Source organism: Cupressus sempervirens, chromosome 10 (assembly GCF_028749045.1).
Source record: "Cupressus sempervirens isolate cs-2001-9-10 chromosome 10, ASM2874904v1, whole genome shotgun sequence".
Classification (NCBI taxonomy): domain Eukaryota; kingdom Viridiplantae; phylum Streptophyta; class Pinopsida; order Cupressales; family Cupressaceae; genus Cupressus; species Cupressus sempervirens.
This window is the reverse complement of record NC_143127.1, coordinates 849,007,790-849,027,162: the sequence shown is the minus strand read 5'-3', so window position 1 is coordinate 849,027,162 and position 19,373 is coordinate 849,007,790. Positions and strand designations below refer to the sequence as shown.

General features: G+C 33.8%; 1 protein-coding gene across 1 annotated transcript in view; it reads left to right on the top strand.

The window, feature by feature from the left end:
• The first annotated feature begins 10,587 nt into the window (after positions 1-10,587).
• LOC149536673 (thioredoxin domain-containing protein PLP3B-like) overlaps positions 10,588-19,373 on the top strand; it is a 76,707-nt gene continuing 67,921 nt past the window's right edge. Inside the window, exons 1-8 of the mRNA XM_089804362.1 lie at positions 10,588-11,047; positions 12,191-12,265; positions 12,361-12,408; positions 12,764-12,820; positions 13,168-13,253; positions 15,211-15,283; positions 15,400-15,461; positions 15,601-15,698. Coding sequence (XP_089660488.1) covers positions 10,964-11,047; positions 12,191-12,265; positions 12,361-12,408; positions 12,764-12,820; positions 13,168-13,253; positions 15,211-15,283; positions 15,400-15,461; positions 15,601-15,698 — 583 coding nt within the window. The 5' untranslated portion in view covers positions 10,588-10,963. The remainder of the gene's footprint in view (positions 11,048-12,190; positions 12,266-12,360; positions 12,409-12,763; positions 12,821-13,167; positions 13,254-15,210; positions 15,284-15,399; positions 15,462-15,600; positions 15,699-19,373) is intronic.

Genomic DNA, 19,373 nt, shown 5'->3' with positions numbered 1-19,373 from the left:
CACATTTAAAGCACAAGCACATATATATAAAGTATCATTTTCAAAGGGATTATATACAAGTCAAAGAAGTGAGACCAAAATATATACTTATAAAGGAACATGATGTTGATATATTCACCAAACCACTACTTAAGAAAAGATTTGAATATCTGAGAGGCATATTAGGGGTCCTAACCCTATCAACAATTAAATAAGGAAAGATGAATTATGCATCACCTGATAACTATTCTAACAAAATATCTTTTGGATGAATTAATTTACAAGTAGACTCTCTATAGGAGAGCAGCCTAGGCAAGACATAAAATAAAGGAAAAGAAGAACATAATAGTTCCAAAATCAAAAGACAATAAAATAAGGTTGATTGCCTTTGGTATTGCTGTCAAATGGGGAGAAGTAAAGAATAGTAGGTGATGTAAAGAATGGAAAATCAGAGACAATAGGGAGAAAGTAAAGAAAGAGGGAGAAATGAGAAACAATAAAGAAGGCATAGAGATCTTAAAATCTAAATGGACAAAACTGATAGACAAGTACATAAATGAATATATAATGTAATGGACTAGAGTTTACCATCAATGCCAAAGGGAGAGATTGTTAATATAATTGATCTAATTAATGAAGAAGTGAAGTTGTTGATGATGAAGAAAGGTTAGAACATAATTGATAACATGATAATTAGTTATATTATTTTCCATTAATGTTAAACTATTTGACAATTTTGCTTTGATTTGTTACCATATCTTTCAGAAGGCAACCTAAGTAGATCTAAAAAGGGAACTTTTTTCTTCTTCTAGAATCCACTAACTTGCTGATATGAAAACCTATCAAATATAATTCCAAGGATCTAATAATGAACATGGACACTTACTTATAACATGGAAATATGCTTACCCAATTGCTTCTCATGACAGTTTATGGATTTCAAATTATTATCATTCAAAGTAGATCATTTGGATAAATCTACTAGATGTGTCTAAAAGGGTATTAATAGAAGCTATTTACACATAATGACACTTCAATTTATGAAAATATAAAGGTGCCAACACGTTAGTCCCATAATAAAAGATTATATTCCAAATAATAAAAAAATAATATATCTTTAGCTAAATTGTATACATTATATACTACATAACCTATATTAAGTAAAATAATATCTTGAAACTCCTAGCGAAAATGGTGAAATTCATGAAAAAAGTAGGGCACCCAAAAATACTTGACAATAAAACAAAAAATAAGTCACATGCCCCTGCAAATAATTCTAGATTCTAGAATTGCCCTAAATAAGCTTTGAATCATCATTAGAGAGAAGGGAGGAGCTTTCTTCTAGTCCAAAACCATTTTGAAGTTTTAGCCACAAACTTGGAAGAATGATGAATTAGTAAAATAATTGCAAAGCTTAATAATTTTGAAACCCTAGTCTAGCTCCATACAAATCAGAGTGCAATCATCATCAACAACTAGAAGAACTATGATGAAGATGGATGACATCAAGTCAAAAATCAAAAAAATAAGAGGTAGAACGAAGATCAATCAATCTCAAAATCAAGCGCCATCAAAGATGCATCTGATCAGAGATTGAAGAAACAAGAAGCATTCTTCAAATAAACGAAATACATCAATGACAAAGATTAAAAAAAATTTCTACCTCAATCATTAAAATTCCAAGTCTAGGTCTGTCGTCTCAACCCACAAAGGTTTCAGAAGCAAATAATATACCAATACGAATCTCTAAATATGATCCGCACCAGTCAAATGCCCTAATGAAAAAATAGAAAATTGATCTGCCCCTACCAAAAAACCCTATAGATAGAGCGACTAAGATGGAAGCAACGACACCCAAGCCATCAGTATATATCCTCCCACATAAGAAGAAGCAACTTGTAGTTAATAAGTAGAATGAACTGGTTAACCCTCTTGGAGATATTAACAATGTTGAGAATAGTGTAACAATAATTATTAGCAACAAATATAGTGAAGTAAAAAGGAAGGAATGCTCTAATCTCTAAAATTTGTGCGATTTGGAATGGCCCGACAAGATATAGAGCTAACTTGGAAAAAACCTAACAAAGATCTATTGAGTAGAGGTAAGTAACATAACCCCTTTTGAAAATCATTCTTGGTATTTGCAATGTAAATATCATAAAATTAGGAACGAACTGGTAGAAATATCAAATTGTTATTAGAAAGGGCACTCAGTTAAATTTATAGCATAGAAACCTAATTTTAATGAAAATAGTAATCAAAAGATATAGACAATAAAAAGGATGGAATGTGCAAATATTCCCCCAGAACTAAATGAAATTAATATTATAAAAAGAATAGGCAAGCCCTAGGAGATCTTATAAATTTCAAAGTAAACCCTTATAAATCAAGTAAGATAAGATTCTTAATCTCAATGAAAAAAGAATAGAGTGAACCTATAATGAAGAAAATCATAACGAATAGATCAATATACAAACTAACTTTCAATAATTATGAAGAAGAAATCAATGAAATAATTGGAACAAACTTTAAAAAGGAAAACATAAAGAATAATCTAAAAGAAGCATTAAGAAATATTAGGAAAAGGGAGAAGAAGGTAGGAAAAAACAAAGAAAAAAGAAAATTGGAGGACAAAGAAAATACAAATAGTCAAGTACTTAAGGAAAAAGAGGTGGAGCAAGAAGATTAGAGGGAAAACATAGGAAAAATAGAAGAGCCAGAGATTAAAAAAAGAAAAATATGGATTAGCAACTAATAACGGAGAAATATAGAAATTATAAAGAGTGCAAAGAAGATAAGGAAGCTCTAGAAGAAATAGAGCTCAATATGAAAAAGATGAATATGCTCCCTCACGAGGTGTTGCTCTTGCAAAATGATCTGGAAGATCAATTTATTATAGCGGACAGTAATCACACATAACATATAGGCAAATCAGTAATGGGGATAGAACCAGTAAATAATACAAAAAGAGAAAGCAATGTAGAGACAAAAGAAATAGAAGAGGAAATAGACACAAATTAGAGGATAGTGGACAACAATAAACAAAATCAAAATAATGAGAATAGAAAAAATTATTAATCAAGAACAGAGCCCTATAGAAAAGGAAGAAGCAATGATTGAAAAAGAAAATCAAAGCCCTTACATATTGGAAATAGAATCAACTCAATGGATTAATGTTACTATTAGAAAAAAAAGTCAAAGAAAAAAAGTTATTTAGTGGGATGGATATGTTTGATCTAGAAAAGGATGAGGAAATTAGGACATAGGACAAGATATCTTCAAAACCATTGATACCAATGGAAATATAAACTTTAATTAGAGAAGGAGAACAAAGTAATAGTCAATCAAACAAACCTAGAGAAGATTGGGAAAATTAGCTAGGAGTCATTGCGGCTTGGGAAGAGTTTGGAATCATAGGGGAAAATATACTAAGAGAAGGAGTAGGAAATAGCATAAAACTTAAAAGAGGACGAAAATCACTAAAAGAGCTTAAGGAGGCAGCGAGACAAGAAAAGGAATAAATCAAGATTAGTGAAATATTACAAAGTGAGAAGGGGAAGAACCTTCCCAAGGAACAATGAGAATAACAACATGGACTGCTAGGGGTTTAAATGCCCCTAGTAAGAAACACTTGTTGAAGCGTAACCTCACATTGTTTGAAATAGAAATCTTATTAATTCAAGAAATAAAATTAAACAAAGAAGAAGGAACTACGTTGGGACAAAAGTTAGGTATCTAGAAATTTGAATTCAAAGAATCAAATGGAGCTTCAGGTGGACTGGGGATATTATGGAATTAACAGAAAATTGATCTAGAATTATAGCTACTAATCCTAATTGGATGGGATGTAGGGTTGCAAGTAATAAAAAAAACTCTAGATCATAGTAATAAATGTTTACGAGCCTACCCAAATAGTAGACAAGTTAGCAGTATGGAATGAGATTAGATCATTCTTAATTAATCATCAAGACAAGAACTTCATAATTAGAGGAGACTTTAATGCAAAATTAAAAAGGGAAGAAAAGTATTGGGGGATATAGACAATCCTAATAGCAATAGAGGACTTCAAAGAATGAGCAGAAAATAATTCATGTATAGATATACCAACAAAAAATGGAATATAGATGTGGAATAATAGACAAAAAGCTTTCAACTACATAACCGAAAGGTTGGACATATTCTTTTTTAAAGGAGACTTAAGCAACTTGAATAGAGAAATCCAAGCAGAAATTTTACCACTAGTAGGCTCAGATCACTTTCTTGTAAAAATAGATATCAAAGAACCATCTAAACTGACTAGAAATCTATTTAAATGTGAAAAAATGTGGTTCCTTGAGAAAAACTTTATGGACAACATAAAAAACTGGTGGCAAGAAGGACAAGTTCAAGGATAAAAAATGTTCTACTTTGTATCCAAATTAAAAATGGTAAAAGAAAATATTCTAAAATGGAATAAAACACAATTCAATAACATATTTAAAGATAAGATGGAAATAGAAGAAACGCTAGAAAAACTAAATAAAGCAGTCATTAGAGAGGGAATGAATAATGAGAAGAAATTTTAACCAAAGAAAAGGTGTTTCAAAAACAAAAATATAGGGAGAAATGGTTGGCAGAAGGAGATCGCAACACAAAATAATTTCATACTAGTGCATTACAACACTGAGCTACTAATAATATATCAAAAATAAAAGATACATAAGGAAAATCAATAGACAATCCAACAGAAATTGCAGGAATATTTGTAGATTACTTTAAAGATATCCTGAATAATTATGAATCATCTAACCGAATAGCACAAGAGGAAATGTTGATAACAATACCTAAGATCATCATAACAAAAGATAATAAATCTCTCAATAAACCTTTCTCTCTACAAGAGATAAAAACAACTCTCTTTACTATCAATTTAGATAAATCACCAGGACCAGATGGATTTCAAGCCTTTTTCTTCCAAAAATGTTGGAAAATTGTAGTAGATCGATGGAAATAAATCAAAGCATCCAGAAATGGAGGGAAACTACTTACGAAAATTAATCATACATTCCTAACTCTAATTCCAAAGAAAAGTAAGGTTGAAGAACTAGGGGACTTCAGGCCTATTGCTCTTTGCAATACCATCTACAAATTGTTTTCTAAAGTATTAGCAAACTAATTAAAAGAATATTCCCCTAAGTTAATATCAAAAGAACAGACAGGGTTTGTTCCTTGGACATTGATTCTAGACGGCATCTCAATCATACAGGAAACAATCCATTCAACATCAAAGAATAAAGAAGCAAATATGCTACTAAAACTAAATATTCAAAAAGTATATGATAAAGTGGACTGGAAATTCCTATGTAAAACCTTAGAAGCATTTGGATTTTCTCATTAATGGATTAACATCATTTTTTAGTGTATATCTACCCCTAAAATTTTGCTCCTTCTAAATGAAACCCGTGAAGGTTTCTTTAGTATATCTAGGGGGATCCGAAAAGGTGACCCAATCTACTCCTTCCTTTCCATTATCATGGCTAAAACCTTTGGGAGAACAATCAAGATACCACAAACTGAAAAGAAAATTAAAGTAATTAAGGTCACAGAGAATGTGACTAAAACCACACACCAACAATTTGTTGATGATACAATATTAGTCGGAGTTAGTACTAAAAAACAAAAAAACAACATTAAGACAATTCTGAACAACTATACAAAAGCATCATGGCAAAAAATTAATATAGAAAAATCAAAAATATTTTTCCTAACTACACCATTAGAAAGAGAAGATTATATCTGCAATGAAACAGGATTCAAAAAAGATACTTTCCCTTGTAAATATTTAGGAATATACTTAGATAAAGGGGTAAAAAAGAACCAAGGTCGGGAGCAAACATTGGAAAGGATAGATAATCATACAGAAGCATGGAAAGGAAAATGGTTAACCAAAGCTGGGAAAGCTACAAAAATTAAAGTAGTTCTATCAAGAATACCCATCTATCAACTAACTTTCTCATAATTACCTAAGAATATTAATCAAAAAATAGAAATGAAACTGAGAGGTTTCTTTTGGAAAGGCATAGAGGACAAGAAGAAGGCAACTTTAATAGGATGGGGAAAAAATTGTAGACCTAAGGAAGCAGGAGGGCTAGGAATAAAAAATCTAGATTGGTAGAATGAAGCACTAGGCGCTAAACAAATCTGGAGAATGTACCAAGAAAGAGACAACAAATAGGCTAGAATTTTGTATAACAAATATCTAAATGCATCAGACAACACATCATTATTAAGGACAAGGAACCCCCTTAAAGGATCAACAACATGGAATTTTATGCTAAAATGTCACCCCCTAATCACAAAATATGCAACCTCGGATATAGGGAGAGGAGATAAAGCCCTATTCTGGGAAGACTCTTGGAATGAGCACTCCTCGCTTGATCAATATGTTATCTCTAACGATACAAAAATCCTATTAATATAAATATAGGGAACCAAGGTAGAAGACTATATCCAACATGATCCCTCCAATGAAGAAGCCATGTGGAAATAGAAATCCCTGGAAAATAGAGGTCTCAACCCTAATAACCAAGAGACATTGGAAGCTATTCTTAGAGAGTGTCCAATCAACTATCACAATAGGGAGGATAAGCTTATTTGGGCAGCTACTAAAAATGAAAATTACAAAGTAAAGGAGGCATATAATCAAATAATAAACTCACAAAGATGGGAAATGATAAAAGTTCATGCAAATTTGTGTTGGGACTCGACAGGACTACCCAAAGTTGGAATTTTTCTATGGGGAGCATCTCAAAATCGAATCCTAACATCAGATAGAATTAGGAAAAATGAGATTTGAATGCCCTTCGAGATGCATCCTATGCAAAGAAAACTTAGAAATGGTAGAACATCTCTTGTACCAGGGTAAATATGCTAAGAAGTGATGAGAATGGATTAAAAGAAAATTGAACTGGTCTTCCCCACTTTCGGGAACATGGTAAGATCACCTAATAGGATGGTGCAAAAAAACTAATAATAAAGTATATGAAAAAATTTGGAACATTACTCCAACAATTCTGGCATGGGAATTATGGAAGGAAAGAAATAGACAAATCTTCAATGATGAAGAACTTAATTTAACATCTTTCCTTAACAAGATTGAAGCAAGTATAACAAAAGTTATAAATTGCAATCTCATAAAAAACTTCAAAAGAAGAAGGGTCCTTCTTAGAATGGGATGCATCAATAAAAAAGAACTGAAATATCTAATTAATCCACCCCTCATCTATAAAAACTAGAATAGTAAAGACAAGAAAGAATGCAAATGGGAACCCCCACCAAAAGGATGGAAGAAACTTAATTTGATGGAGCCTCTAGAGGTTATCCGAGAGTAGCAGGAATAGGGTGTATAATTAGGGAGGGAATAGGAAATTCACTCATGAAATGAGCTAAGCCATTAGGAATAGTCTCAAATAATATGGCATAATTAAAAGCAATACATGAAGGATTAAAATAGAGTATAAACTTACAAATTAAGAAAATTATAATCAAAGAAGACTCATAGATCATCCTTAATGCACTTAGAAAAGGATGAACTATAATTGGATTTTAAATTCAAAACTAGAAAAAACTATAGATTTATGGATAAATTTGAAGAAATTAGGTTTACACACATTTACAAAGAAGGTAATATAGAAGCAAACCAATTAGGTAAAAAAGAAATGGATGGAGAAAATATTCAATTGTTTAACCAAAGTTAGTTGGCCGAGATATTTAAGTTTCTTAGTCCTATCTAGCATTTCCCTTTGACACTTGGTTTAATAATTATCCCATTAAGTGAAAATTCATCACACTTTTTTCAATTTATGTGGTATCATCATTATGATTACTCATGATCTTTGAGACTCCTTTATAATATCCCCTGCATCATATTAATCATTACCGGGTTGTATCGTAATGACATCATCACTGGCTTCCTTCTAGATCTTTCCTGATTTCGCTAAAACTTCTATATATCTGTGCTAGGTCCTTATATGCCTACATTTTTTCTTAAGGGTGTGGTTTCTATTTTAAGTAGGTGTTATCATGGATACTTATATTTTCCTATGTCATGTTGTTGAAGTTCGAACCATGGCATTCCATGGTAATGTGAAGCCTAAGAGATGGATTCACTTGCTCAAACCTATAGACGATATGAATAGGGTTGCCATTAATAGGGTTTTAGGGGAAGGTGTCTTCAATTATGACTTCACTTGCCACACCAATAGTGACATTATAGGTTCTTGGATTGGTTGCCTTGTCAGGGCCAAAGTCAAGAAATTAGATATTATCTGACTCTGCTATAATATCTTTTACCCTATCTGGTTGGTAGGTCTAGAGGAGGTGGTCTTTAGTGTTGATGAGAAGTTCAAAATCCCATTTTTGGAAGCTTATATGGCTCATCCGTTGGGGAGTTTTGAGCTAGCAATTGTTCCTAGATGCCCTACAATAGTTATCCAATATAACATCCCCTTCTACTGGGAATGGCCTAGGATGGAAACTAGTGTTCAGTTTCTGCTACATTGGAGAGGTATTATTGAAGATCCTATTAAGGAGTGGCTCTTGAAGTACCTGAATGCCTTTGATGCATACATACATCTGGGTGTGAATTTTGCAGACTTAGAAGCTGTGGAATTTTGCCTTCCTAATTTAAACAAGTCTAGCAAAGCCATAAGCACTTATGAGTTTCCTCCACGGTCTAGGGCCAAAGACATTAGGGAAGCTTCTGAAATCATCATGGTCTTCTGAAAGGAGGATGGTGGTGCGTAGCTTGGAGTTGAAATTTGTTTCTAGTGGCTTTTTGGTGTTCTTGTTGTCCTCACGACCGTGGTGGTTCTCTCTCCCTCTCTTTGTGGGGTTTTTGGATTTTAAAAAATAAAATAAATAAAAAAATTCCTGGTAGCTTTCCATACTAAATCCAGTTAGGGCTTCTCGGTTGGATAATGGAGCCCTAACTCCGTATATTCTCAATTTTTTGTGGCTCTCCTACAATTGTCTAGGGTAGTTTTATGACAATTTTGTTGCTATGGGTTGATTCTGTGCCTGCTAGGTTATTATATATATATCTCTACTGTAAATATAGCATACTATGAATATAATCAATATATGTACTAAACTTTGTTGTTGCTCTCTTCGTTCCATCAGTGTTCATGGGCTTGGTCCCTCTTGGTGTTTTTTTTCCTCTTGGATTCATTTTTGTTTTTAGCTATTGGTTCACAGGGCTAATACTCAATGTATCCTTGGTATTTGGCTAGTATAGTAGCTCATTATATCATGTTTTCGCGATTGATAGAGGCTCAACAAGTTTTTATACTCAGTTTCTTAATTACATAAGTGGGATAATGGAAATTTGACATAGCAGTTAATTTTTTTAGAGATGCTTAAACATTAACCTCAATACATTGGCTGCTAGACTAGATTTTTCATTCTTACTTATCCTACTTACTGTAATCACAATCTTTAGCTTAACATAGGATCACAAAGGATCTTAAGGGAAATCAATCACTGCAGTGTAATCATCGACAACTTAAGTACTACTATGATTTAATCCAATAAACGAATTAGCCTCTTAAATCGACAAGAGAACAAAATGTTAATATAATTAACTAATTGATTACAAACAAGGATATACTTACGTGCATAATAATTACCATATTTAACATATTTTATCAGAACATAGTAGGTTTATTAGTTCTTGTAGTTCTTGTGTCTCTTATACCTAATTTTAGACAAACTATAATAAATTGAAAATTATTCTTTGCACTTACTACTAATGTGGAGTTTGGAAAAAGTGGCATAATCAACAAAGGAAGGAAAGTGCAACAAATATAAAGGGGGGCTGTGTTACAACGCTACCCTTGTGTGATAGATTGGTTTCATTTCCTCCTCCCTTGGTTTTATTATCTTCCTTATCTCTGACTACTAACCCCCTTTTGGAAGATTGTTGTGTGTTATCTTACATATGCAGGATAGATCTCCACCTTCTGATTGGACGTTCGACTCTTTTGTCTCCCCTCGAGCTTGTTGTCCCTTTCTTAATATTTGTAACTATTGTAAGAATAACTTATATTTCACTGGAGTATGCCCCTCTTAAATTTGTATAATATTGGACTTCAGTCCCGACTAGAGTGGAGATTTTCTTTCTCTATTCTTTCTTACCACTACCCGTTTGAACGAAGAACTTTGTAATTTTTTTTATCTAATATAATCTAAGGCTTCTACTGTTTACTGATAAAAATAAAATAAAATAAAAATGTCTATATTAAGTCAACATAATTGCAAAGCACATTCTTATATAATTTATAACTTTAAAAATAAAATAAAAATAAATTATTGAACTATTTACAAATATTTTCATTTTCAAGAATTTAAAGAATAACATGAAAAAAATAAAATACAAAACAATCTGTTCAAAAACCTAATCCATACCATGTGAAACACCTTGAAGAGTTTCTTTAAAGATACAACCATTTGCTTCAACCAATATTACTTCAAATTAAAAAATCTATACACCGATTAAAAAAAATTTATTACATGGCAAAACTAAAGGAAAAGACCATGCATTCATATACGCAAAATTTCTGGTTTGCTCTTAGTGGAATCAATGATTTAAAATATGACCTTGGCCAACCATTAGTTGAATTAAACTTCCATAGGAATCCATTTATACCTGGTGATATTCCTTTTGCCATGCGAGGCATATATTTTTTTATACTAGGGATCGTTACCAATTCCAAGTCCCATACCTATGGTTCGTAGGGTAAAAGAAGATTCTGACCGGTAAAATAAATTTTAAATCGAAAGGAACTTCTAAACCTTACCTAGTACTTTGGCGCATTTACGTGTTTCCTGCTGTTCTCAAGCTTTGCGTGGGTTTGAATTTACACCCGAATCTGTTTCCGGTGATACTCAGTTCCACTCCCTGCACGACATCGTTCACTGTACAGCTAAGTTAATTCAAATTCTCAGTATGGATCCAGAGTCTTTTCGTTCTACCTTCTCAGATCTGGCTTTGGGAAATGCCATGGCAGCTGCAGCCAGGGATTATCAGAAGGCATTTTCTATATTCTACTTTTCTTTCCACACAATCAAATTATTCATATGTTTTGAGGTCAAAAGAATTAAATGTATAAGCGCGTCTTTCTTTTTATATATTGTTTATGATAACTAAGGCTAATTCTTAATATTCTGCAACTCTTTTAAAAACGAAAAATAAAGCGAATAGAACAGCTTTGGAAAGGAAGATTGCATTTTATTTTTAAGGAATTATATAAATATCGTGCATGCAAATCTGCGAGAATGTACCTGTAGCTGTGCGGTAGTATTATTCTGTTTCGGGCGTCATTAATTTTTGTTATGGTAATTGCACTCTCCAATGTTCAAAAGAGTTAGATGCCTCCAAAATGTTTTTAAAGAATAGAACGACGAAATAGCAGGGCTTTACCACTTAAGAAGCCAGTAAAAAGCCACTGGGTATATTTGTAACATCTGTTTATTAATTGCAAAATTGGGAAAGTGTAGAAGCGTTTTCCATTGTTAATTGTTAACGAGTTATGTTTCTCGGAGTCTGCTATGCTGTAGTTTATCCGAGTTGAAAGCAATGCAAGCGTGATACAATCATGCTTACGACCTGGTATGCAACTGTTTCACATCAAATACAAATAGTATAAGGTTAAACTAGTAATGGAATTGGCATGCTAGCATAGCATACCATCATTTACCTGTAAGATGCTCGCTATACAAATGCCTCTTCTAATTTGTTAGCTAATTGGTGCTTCTTTTTTGGCTTGGCATAATGCTTAGACAAACGCCTTCTGTAATTTGTTAGCAAAATGGTACTACTTTTTGGCTATACATAATGCTGAGAAATCCTGGTATGCACACCTCTTGCATCTCACTTATGCCTAGTGGGAAGAATACTCTCAAGTTCTAATGTAAGATAACGTTTATTTTACTCCGCAGGATTTAGTTATTGGCACCATCAACAATAAAATTTCACTTTAGTCTTGTTGAGAAAAATCTCAAAATGCTTTTCTTTGTTTTGAATCCCTGAACTTGAATTTTGTTTTTATTAATTATTTGTTGATGGAAGACCGTTCTATTGTTCTGTTAGCAGGTTGAAGATAAATACCTTTACTTCTGTTCTAATGTATTAAAATGCTCAGTTTGTAAGACTTGCCTTTGGTGTTCATTTTAGGAACTGGTGGCTGAAAATAATGCGCAAGCTTCCAGTACTTCTCATGAAGAAGTTGATCTGGATGATTTGATGGATGTAAGTTTTTAACCATTGAAGTTAATAAATTTGGCTGGCATATAGTTGATTGAGAGGAGGCTTAGGTTTTTCATAACGGGCTGGTACATTTTTAGGACCCGGAACTTGAAAAGTTACATGCAGACAGAATTGCGACTCTTAAGGTGAGGTTCTTTGCCTTGTTGGTGAAGCATGATTTTTTGTTTGCATTTGTTTTTTACGTTCTATTTTAATTAACAGAATTATCAAATCACTTTTCATATGTTATACTTATCTGTGGTTTACTTTGATTTATTGGAATTCTTGTTACTGCCTTTGAAGAATTCACACAACAATGTAGTGATGGTCTAGATGGCATTCAAAGTATGAGAAGAGCTTGAGGTTTAAATGCAAAAAATATTGATATATAACAAGCCCAACATTAAGTTTAATATTTTCATCTAAGAACATTTCTGCTTGCATTAGCTACCTATTTTTGTTCTAGCTGTTTGAATGAGAACTGTGATAATTGTTTGGCAGAAAGAAGCTGAGAAAAGACAAGCTTTAGAGAGGAAAGGCCATGGGGACTACATGGAGGTAGGTCCTACGAGTATTTTATATTTTATGAGACTTGTAATTTTCCGGGCTTGACATTATTTGGAAAATAGAGTTCTCCCGTCCACAGATATATTTCTACCTATACTGGGTAGAAGATCACAAAGTAGAAACATAAGCTTATCTCATTGAAAGATGGAAGTAAATAAGTATGCAATTTTGATGGTTTGTTAATAATTATCTTTTTACAGGAATAAAATCACAAAATTGAGATATAAGTTATTGAGACCATATCATCGATTCCTACAGAAGTAACTTTCTATTTTTAAAGTTGGGAATGATAGACATAGAATTTCAAATTACTATAATAGTATTTTAATATTTAACAGGTGACTGAAGGTGATTTTCTGAGTGAAGTTACTGGAAGCAAAAAAGTTATTTGTCATTTTTATCATCGGGAATTCTTGCGGTGCAAGTATGCTCTCTCACTAGATCTTGGGTTTATTTAAACTTTGATTGCAAATGATTCTACTATCATTTTTTAATTGATGGAAGGAAGTCAGGGCCATTCAAACTTGTAGGCTATGCCTGTGGTATTTTCTTAAGAAAATTGGTGACACGAAATCAAGTTTCATAAATTCTCAAGCAATTTAGAGCAATGGTATGCAATGCAATACTAGTATTCCAGAAGTCCTCTGTTTTACATTTTACTAATATGGCAGCAACACCTCAACTCTTAACTTCTATTTCAAAGAAGTCTATAATTCAGTTTTTGTCCCGTCTTTCTAATTCTAATTATTTTTAATTGTTATTAGGATAGATAGGTATTGCATTTGGACAGCTAGGTTCCTTTGAGCATATATAAATATTCTTCATCTATTTTTATGTATGAGGTTTGTTTTCAGAACATACCATCGTAATGACCACACACAAATTCTTATATACGGTGAGCCAGCTTAACAATTGAATCTTTTTAATGTTGTAAAGCTTTTTGAAATTGGTAGTCATAAATAGAAGTATTGTAATTCAATTAATAGATAACATTAAATTTGTATAACATGTTAGTAATATGCCCTTGTTATAATTGTTGACTGGAATTGGCTTCTCAATCTGATCAATTCTTGACCATGTTTCCCAAGGTCTTCTCTTTTGTGGCCAATATCTGATGTGGATCAAGAGTCCCAAAGTCTCTGCTGAAGAATTAATCATCTTGCTTTGGAAGACTTCTCTTCCTCTTTTATTTTTTCTTCCTTTCTCCACAATTTGCATAGTGTTGCAAAAGTACATTGCAGTAAGTTGTAACCATTAACTTCATGATTTAACCATCTGTATTGTTCATTCAGATTATAAGAGAAATGCATGAAATCCCTAATGCAAAGTTAAATAGTTACCGTAACCATGAAGTTCAAATAGAATTTAAAATAAAAAACTAAAATATAAGAATAAATTAGAGAGGTGCAAAAAAGATTACGACTCTTAATTGACTTTTACGAAGATATCTTTAAAATTCCATGAAGCCAAGAATCTGAAAAGTTAAGTCGGACTGCCAAGCACCAAGTCTTTTCGAATTCCTACAGACAGCAATAATGAAGACTTTGGCTTTCCAGCCGGTGACCTCTGTGTTTTTCTCTTTGCATTTAAAAAAATTAATTTGATTAGATATTCACATTCTTGATCTCAATTTGAGGAGGCAAATGATCTTAAGAACTTTTACCTTCTGTTTCTTCTTGTAAACTTCACAAACTGCTTCCATTTTATTTTTCCCTGAGGCTGTCATCAAGAAATGTTTCCACCTTAAAGAAAAGTTCTGGTCTTTGTCTTTTGGTAAATTGAGATTTTTCCATCAGTGTTTAGATTTGCACCAGGATATAATTGATTGATGAAATTTGAGCATTATGTCTTATTTAACTCCTTTAACACCTTATTTGTATATCAAGAAAGACATGTAAAGAACTTAGAACTTTTGCTACTGTTACAGATATGTTATTAACATACTGTTTTATATTTTTAAGTTTTTATAACAGGGTTTTGTTGGGGAAGGGTGTTGTTTAACTCACATAGAGGTAATTTCTTACATTTCATGTTATCGTGCTAGAGTTCTAAAAACAATAAATAAAGAAAACAAAAACCAGAGGGAAAGACAGTATGGATGGAAGGTCAATGAAAATTATTAATTGTAACTATTATCCAAATAGGATTCATTCTGGAACTATTTAGGACAAGGAGGGTATGTCAAGCTCAAGAAGCTATCTTGAACAAAGGATCTTTATGTCACATATTTCTCTTTGATTAAGGTTCCCATCTGAGGTATATTTAGCTCTATTTTCTGATGCTCCAAGAGAATTGCTGGCTAATTTTTCACTTTCGAAGAATTTAATTCTAGAATTTTTCTTTGTTCTGATTTTTAACCTGCATTTTATTTACATATGCAGAATCATTGATAAACATTTGAAGTTGTTGGCTGCAAAATATTTTGATACAAAGTTTATTAAGGTTGATGCTGAGGTTAGTTCTGATTTTGACCATTATCAAGAACTTTATTTGAACTTGGCTTCTAGGCAAGTGCAGTATGCTTGTTGTTTGATTCACATTATTCTCAAATCTTAAGAGTTTCCATGCAGAATGCCCCCTTTTTCATCACCAAATTAGCCATCAAGACATTGCCATGTGTAATCCTGTTTAGGTAACTTTTACAACTTAATCGAAACATGATGATTCTGTAATTAGGAGTGATGATAGGGTGTAAATCTGATCAATGGTTGATCGATGAGATATAATTTAAATAGTTACATGACATCGAACTAAATGAAATTGATTAACAGGGATGGAATTGCTATAGATAGACTTGTTGGTTTCGAAGGCTTGGGTGGAAGAGATGATTTTTCAACAGTGGTGCTTGAAAATTGGCTCCTGAAGAAAGGTGCCATATTGTTTTTCTTACCATTTTTACTTCTCCATTTCAAAAGGTGTTTATATTTGGGAGTTTATTTCAAGGATAACAATGTTCGAATAATGGTTGACGAATTCTCTTGGCAACTTGTGGTCTTGGGAGTTGTTTATGTTTTTGCTCAGTTCAAATGCAAGGCAATCTGAATGTGTTAACACTAATTTAAAGAACGAGTAAAACATCTCAGTATTCTATGCAGATTTATAATAAAATCATATTATGTGTTGATCTGAAATTCAAGTGTTAAAATTCTTCTTCTACTGTTTCGTTCTTTCTTATACTGTTGTATCTTCCAGTCCCTTAGAACCTAGTTGGTCTCTTGTTGGACATTAATATTATTATCTTATCTGTCTTGTATATTGAATATTAGCTTATATCCACAAAAAAAGGTGGGTGGAATCGAATTTATCTATGTGCAGTACTTTCAGTGCTTTTGCATATTGGTGATGACATCACCTCAATGAAAAAAAGCTAGATTAAAAAAAACATCAGAAGTCATTTGTTTCTGTAGTATTCTCTGCTGGAATGAAACAATAATAGAACACCAGGCTGATGGAAATTTTGTCAAACACTTACAGTGTAACCAGTAATTCTTTGAACAAACATAATACGGTATCAAGATGTTTACTGTTTCATAGTCTAACACCAAGAAATGTTTACTTCAAACAATGACACTAATACTATCACAACTCGGAGCTAGAGGAAATAATCTCAGAACTCAATATTAATAGCTTACAACCAGATTAAGAATTAATAACACCCTTTAACTATAGTTCTGAGAATGCAGTACAGTTTCAAGAATAACATCCAATATATACAAATAACAGGGATAAATGAGTGGGTGTACACAGACCCGTACCACTGGTGTGCACCAATAAGAAATCGCTATTGCAGAAGAATCACATTACTTCTCTCCTCCAGACAGCTTAACCAGTTAGTCGGCTCCCATTCGAACTGTTCTTCCCTCCTGTGATGCTGGAGAGATACTGCCTGGTGCTGGAATCAAGTCTTGTTTCACTGCAGGACCAATACTAATGCCGTGAGTGCCTACTTCATCTGCCGACCAGATGTAGTACCATGTCTTGAGGCCGTCTGTGATGCCATGAGTTACCTGTAACTATCCAACATTGTTCCTTTCTCAACGTTACCAGTACACCTGATCTGTAGCAGTGGGTTTGGGATACACTCTACCTGTATGAGACTGTTCTCCTGTCGCGGGTATCTAACTCTTCTCACGTTTTGCCACTTTTAAGAGAACAATTTGATATGAAATGCCAAAGTCTGGAAAGAAGGATTAACTTACAGAATCGAATCTTGTCTTGAGGAGTTTATTTACTCAAACTGCCGCTTCACTATTTCATGGTATCTACAGTGCTAACACTGGTTTCCTGAGTTGCTTCCTTACCCTTATTCGTGTGCCAAGTTAATAAAACTTAATCACCTACTTGAGTTCCAACTGAAATGCAAATATCATATGAAGACTGTATGCCGTACCAACCTGTAGATATTCAATACTGAACTGTGCATGTTCGATAATTTTCAAGGAATCTTGGCTATCCAATAATCTCCAAAAAGATCTGATGTAGACTTCAATAAGAAGACTGGGGTTACGTCCAGCTTCTGACTTCTCAAGGGTTTTCCTCCTCGAGTTTGCTTAGTCACATTTGAGCAACCAAAGTTTCTAGGTATTGAGTTCATAAAATATTGTGTGTTCAAATCCCAAGGCAGATCCCTTGTTTATGACCTCAGAGTGAGGGAAAAAGTGTTGGAATAAGAGATGTGGATAAAACAACAATTTCGTCCTGTAGTCACTTAAGTCACTTTATAAGGAAAAGACTTTTAAAACAAAAGTAACTTTATCAAAGAACTTTTAATTTATTAAAAATTGAACTCAAGATAAATCTCCCATGTGACTGGCAAGCATCGTGACTATTGATGTTGTTAATCTATCCGGATGTGGAGATAGATTAACCTGGCACCAGAGGGCTAGTGTGGGGAAAGGGACATGACAGTCCTCCCTTCTCAGGATTGCTTGCCCTCAAGCAATCTCAGTGCTGAATGTTGCAAAATAGACTCACCTTCCCAAGTGGCGTCCTCATACAGTAAGTCCTTCCAATGAATTAGATATTCTCTAATGGACTTGTTTCGTAGCTTCTTTTCCCTGGTCTCAATCACCTTTGCCGGCTCCAAAACAAGCTTACCTTCCTCATCAAGTGGAGGCAAACCCTCTGAAGGAACAATATGTTGGCCAATAACCTTCTTGAGGCATGAGACATGAAATACGTTGTGGATTCAGCTGCCATCCGAAAAATCCAACTCGTAAGCAACCTTACCAACCCTCCAAAATCTGGGTTTAAGTTTTTTTGACCCACTTCTCTTCAGGGAGCTCTGTCTATATGGTTGTAGACGAAGATAAATCATGTGAAGCTCCGCTCAATACGATGCCAATCAGCATATAACTTCTGCTGGTTCTGTGCCTGCTAAATGTTATCCTTAAGGGTTCTGAGGATATCGTGCTGATCCAAAATCCACTCTTTGGCTAAGGGTGCCCAGCTGTCTTGTAATGCCAAATCAATGAAAGAGAGAGGATTGTAGCCATAAAGAGCGTGGAAGGGAGTCGTTTGAAAGGACATATGGTGTGTGGTGTTATAGGAATACTCCCCCAAATACAACCATTTGACCCAAGCTCTCTACTGTCTAGCAATGTAGTTTCTCAAATACCCTTCCACCCATTTATTAACTATTTTGGTCTGACCATCCATCTGTGGGTGATAACTGGTGTTGGGTGTCAACTCAGTACGTGCCAGTCTAAAAACCTCCTATCAAAAAGTATCGAGGAACCTGCTATCTCTGTCACTCACGATGGTCTTGGGTAACCCATGAAGACGAAAAACCTCTCGAAAGAACAATTCAACCACCTAAGTGGCTGACCAGTCCGCAAAAAGAGCAAAGAAGTGCGCAAACTTAGTCAATCTGTCTACCACCAAAAAAGTGCAATCTCTACCCTGGATCCTCGGCAACCCTGTGATAAAATCCATGGAGATACTCTCCCACCTCTGAGCTAGAATAGGGAGAGGCTGAAGTAAACCTGCGGGAAAGCCCTGTTCTGACTTGTTTAGCTGACAAGTCTGGCACTCTCTAACATGTTGCAATACATTTTCCTTTAGCACCTTACATGAGAATCTCTCTCTAATCAGCCTGTAGGTTTTGAAAAAACTTGGGTGCCCTACTAAAGGTGCATCATCTATAGTGTGCATAATATCCCCTTTCAGTTTAGATTCCGGTACTAGGTAGATTCTATTCTTATAATATATAATATCATTCATTACCTTGTGCCAATCATCCTAGAGTATACCATCCATAATTTGACATGTGTGAGCATTTTTAAAATACTCCATTAACAACTGGGATCTCCTATCTGCTGAAATCTTGGAAATGGCACAACACTCTATCACTGGGGGTCTTCGGGAAAGTTCATTAGAAAATATATTATTTTTCCCTTTGACATATTCAATGTCAAAATCGTATGCTTGGACCTTGTTGACCCATTTCTGCTGTCTACCGTTCAGCTCCTTCTGTTCCAGGAAGTAATGTAAACTATTATGATCAGTCTTCATTGTAAATTTCCTCCCCACCAAGTATTGTCTA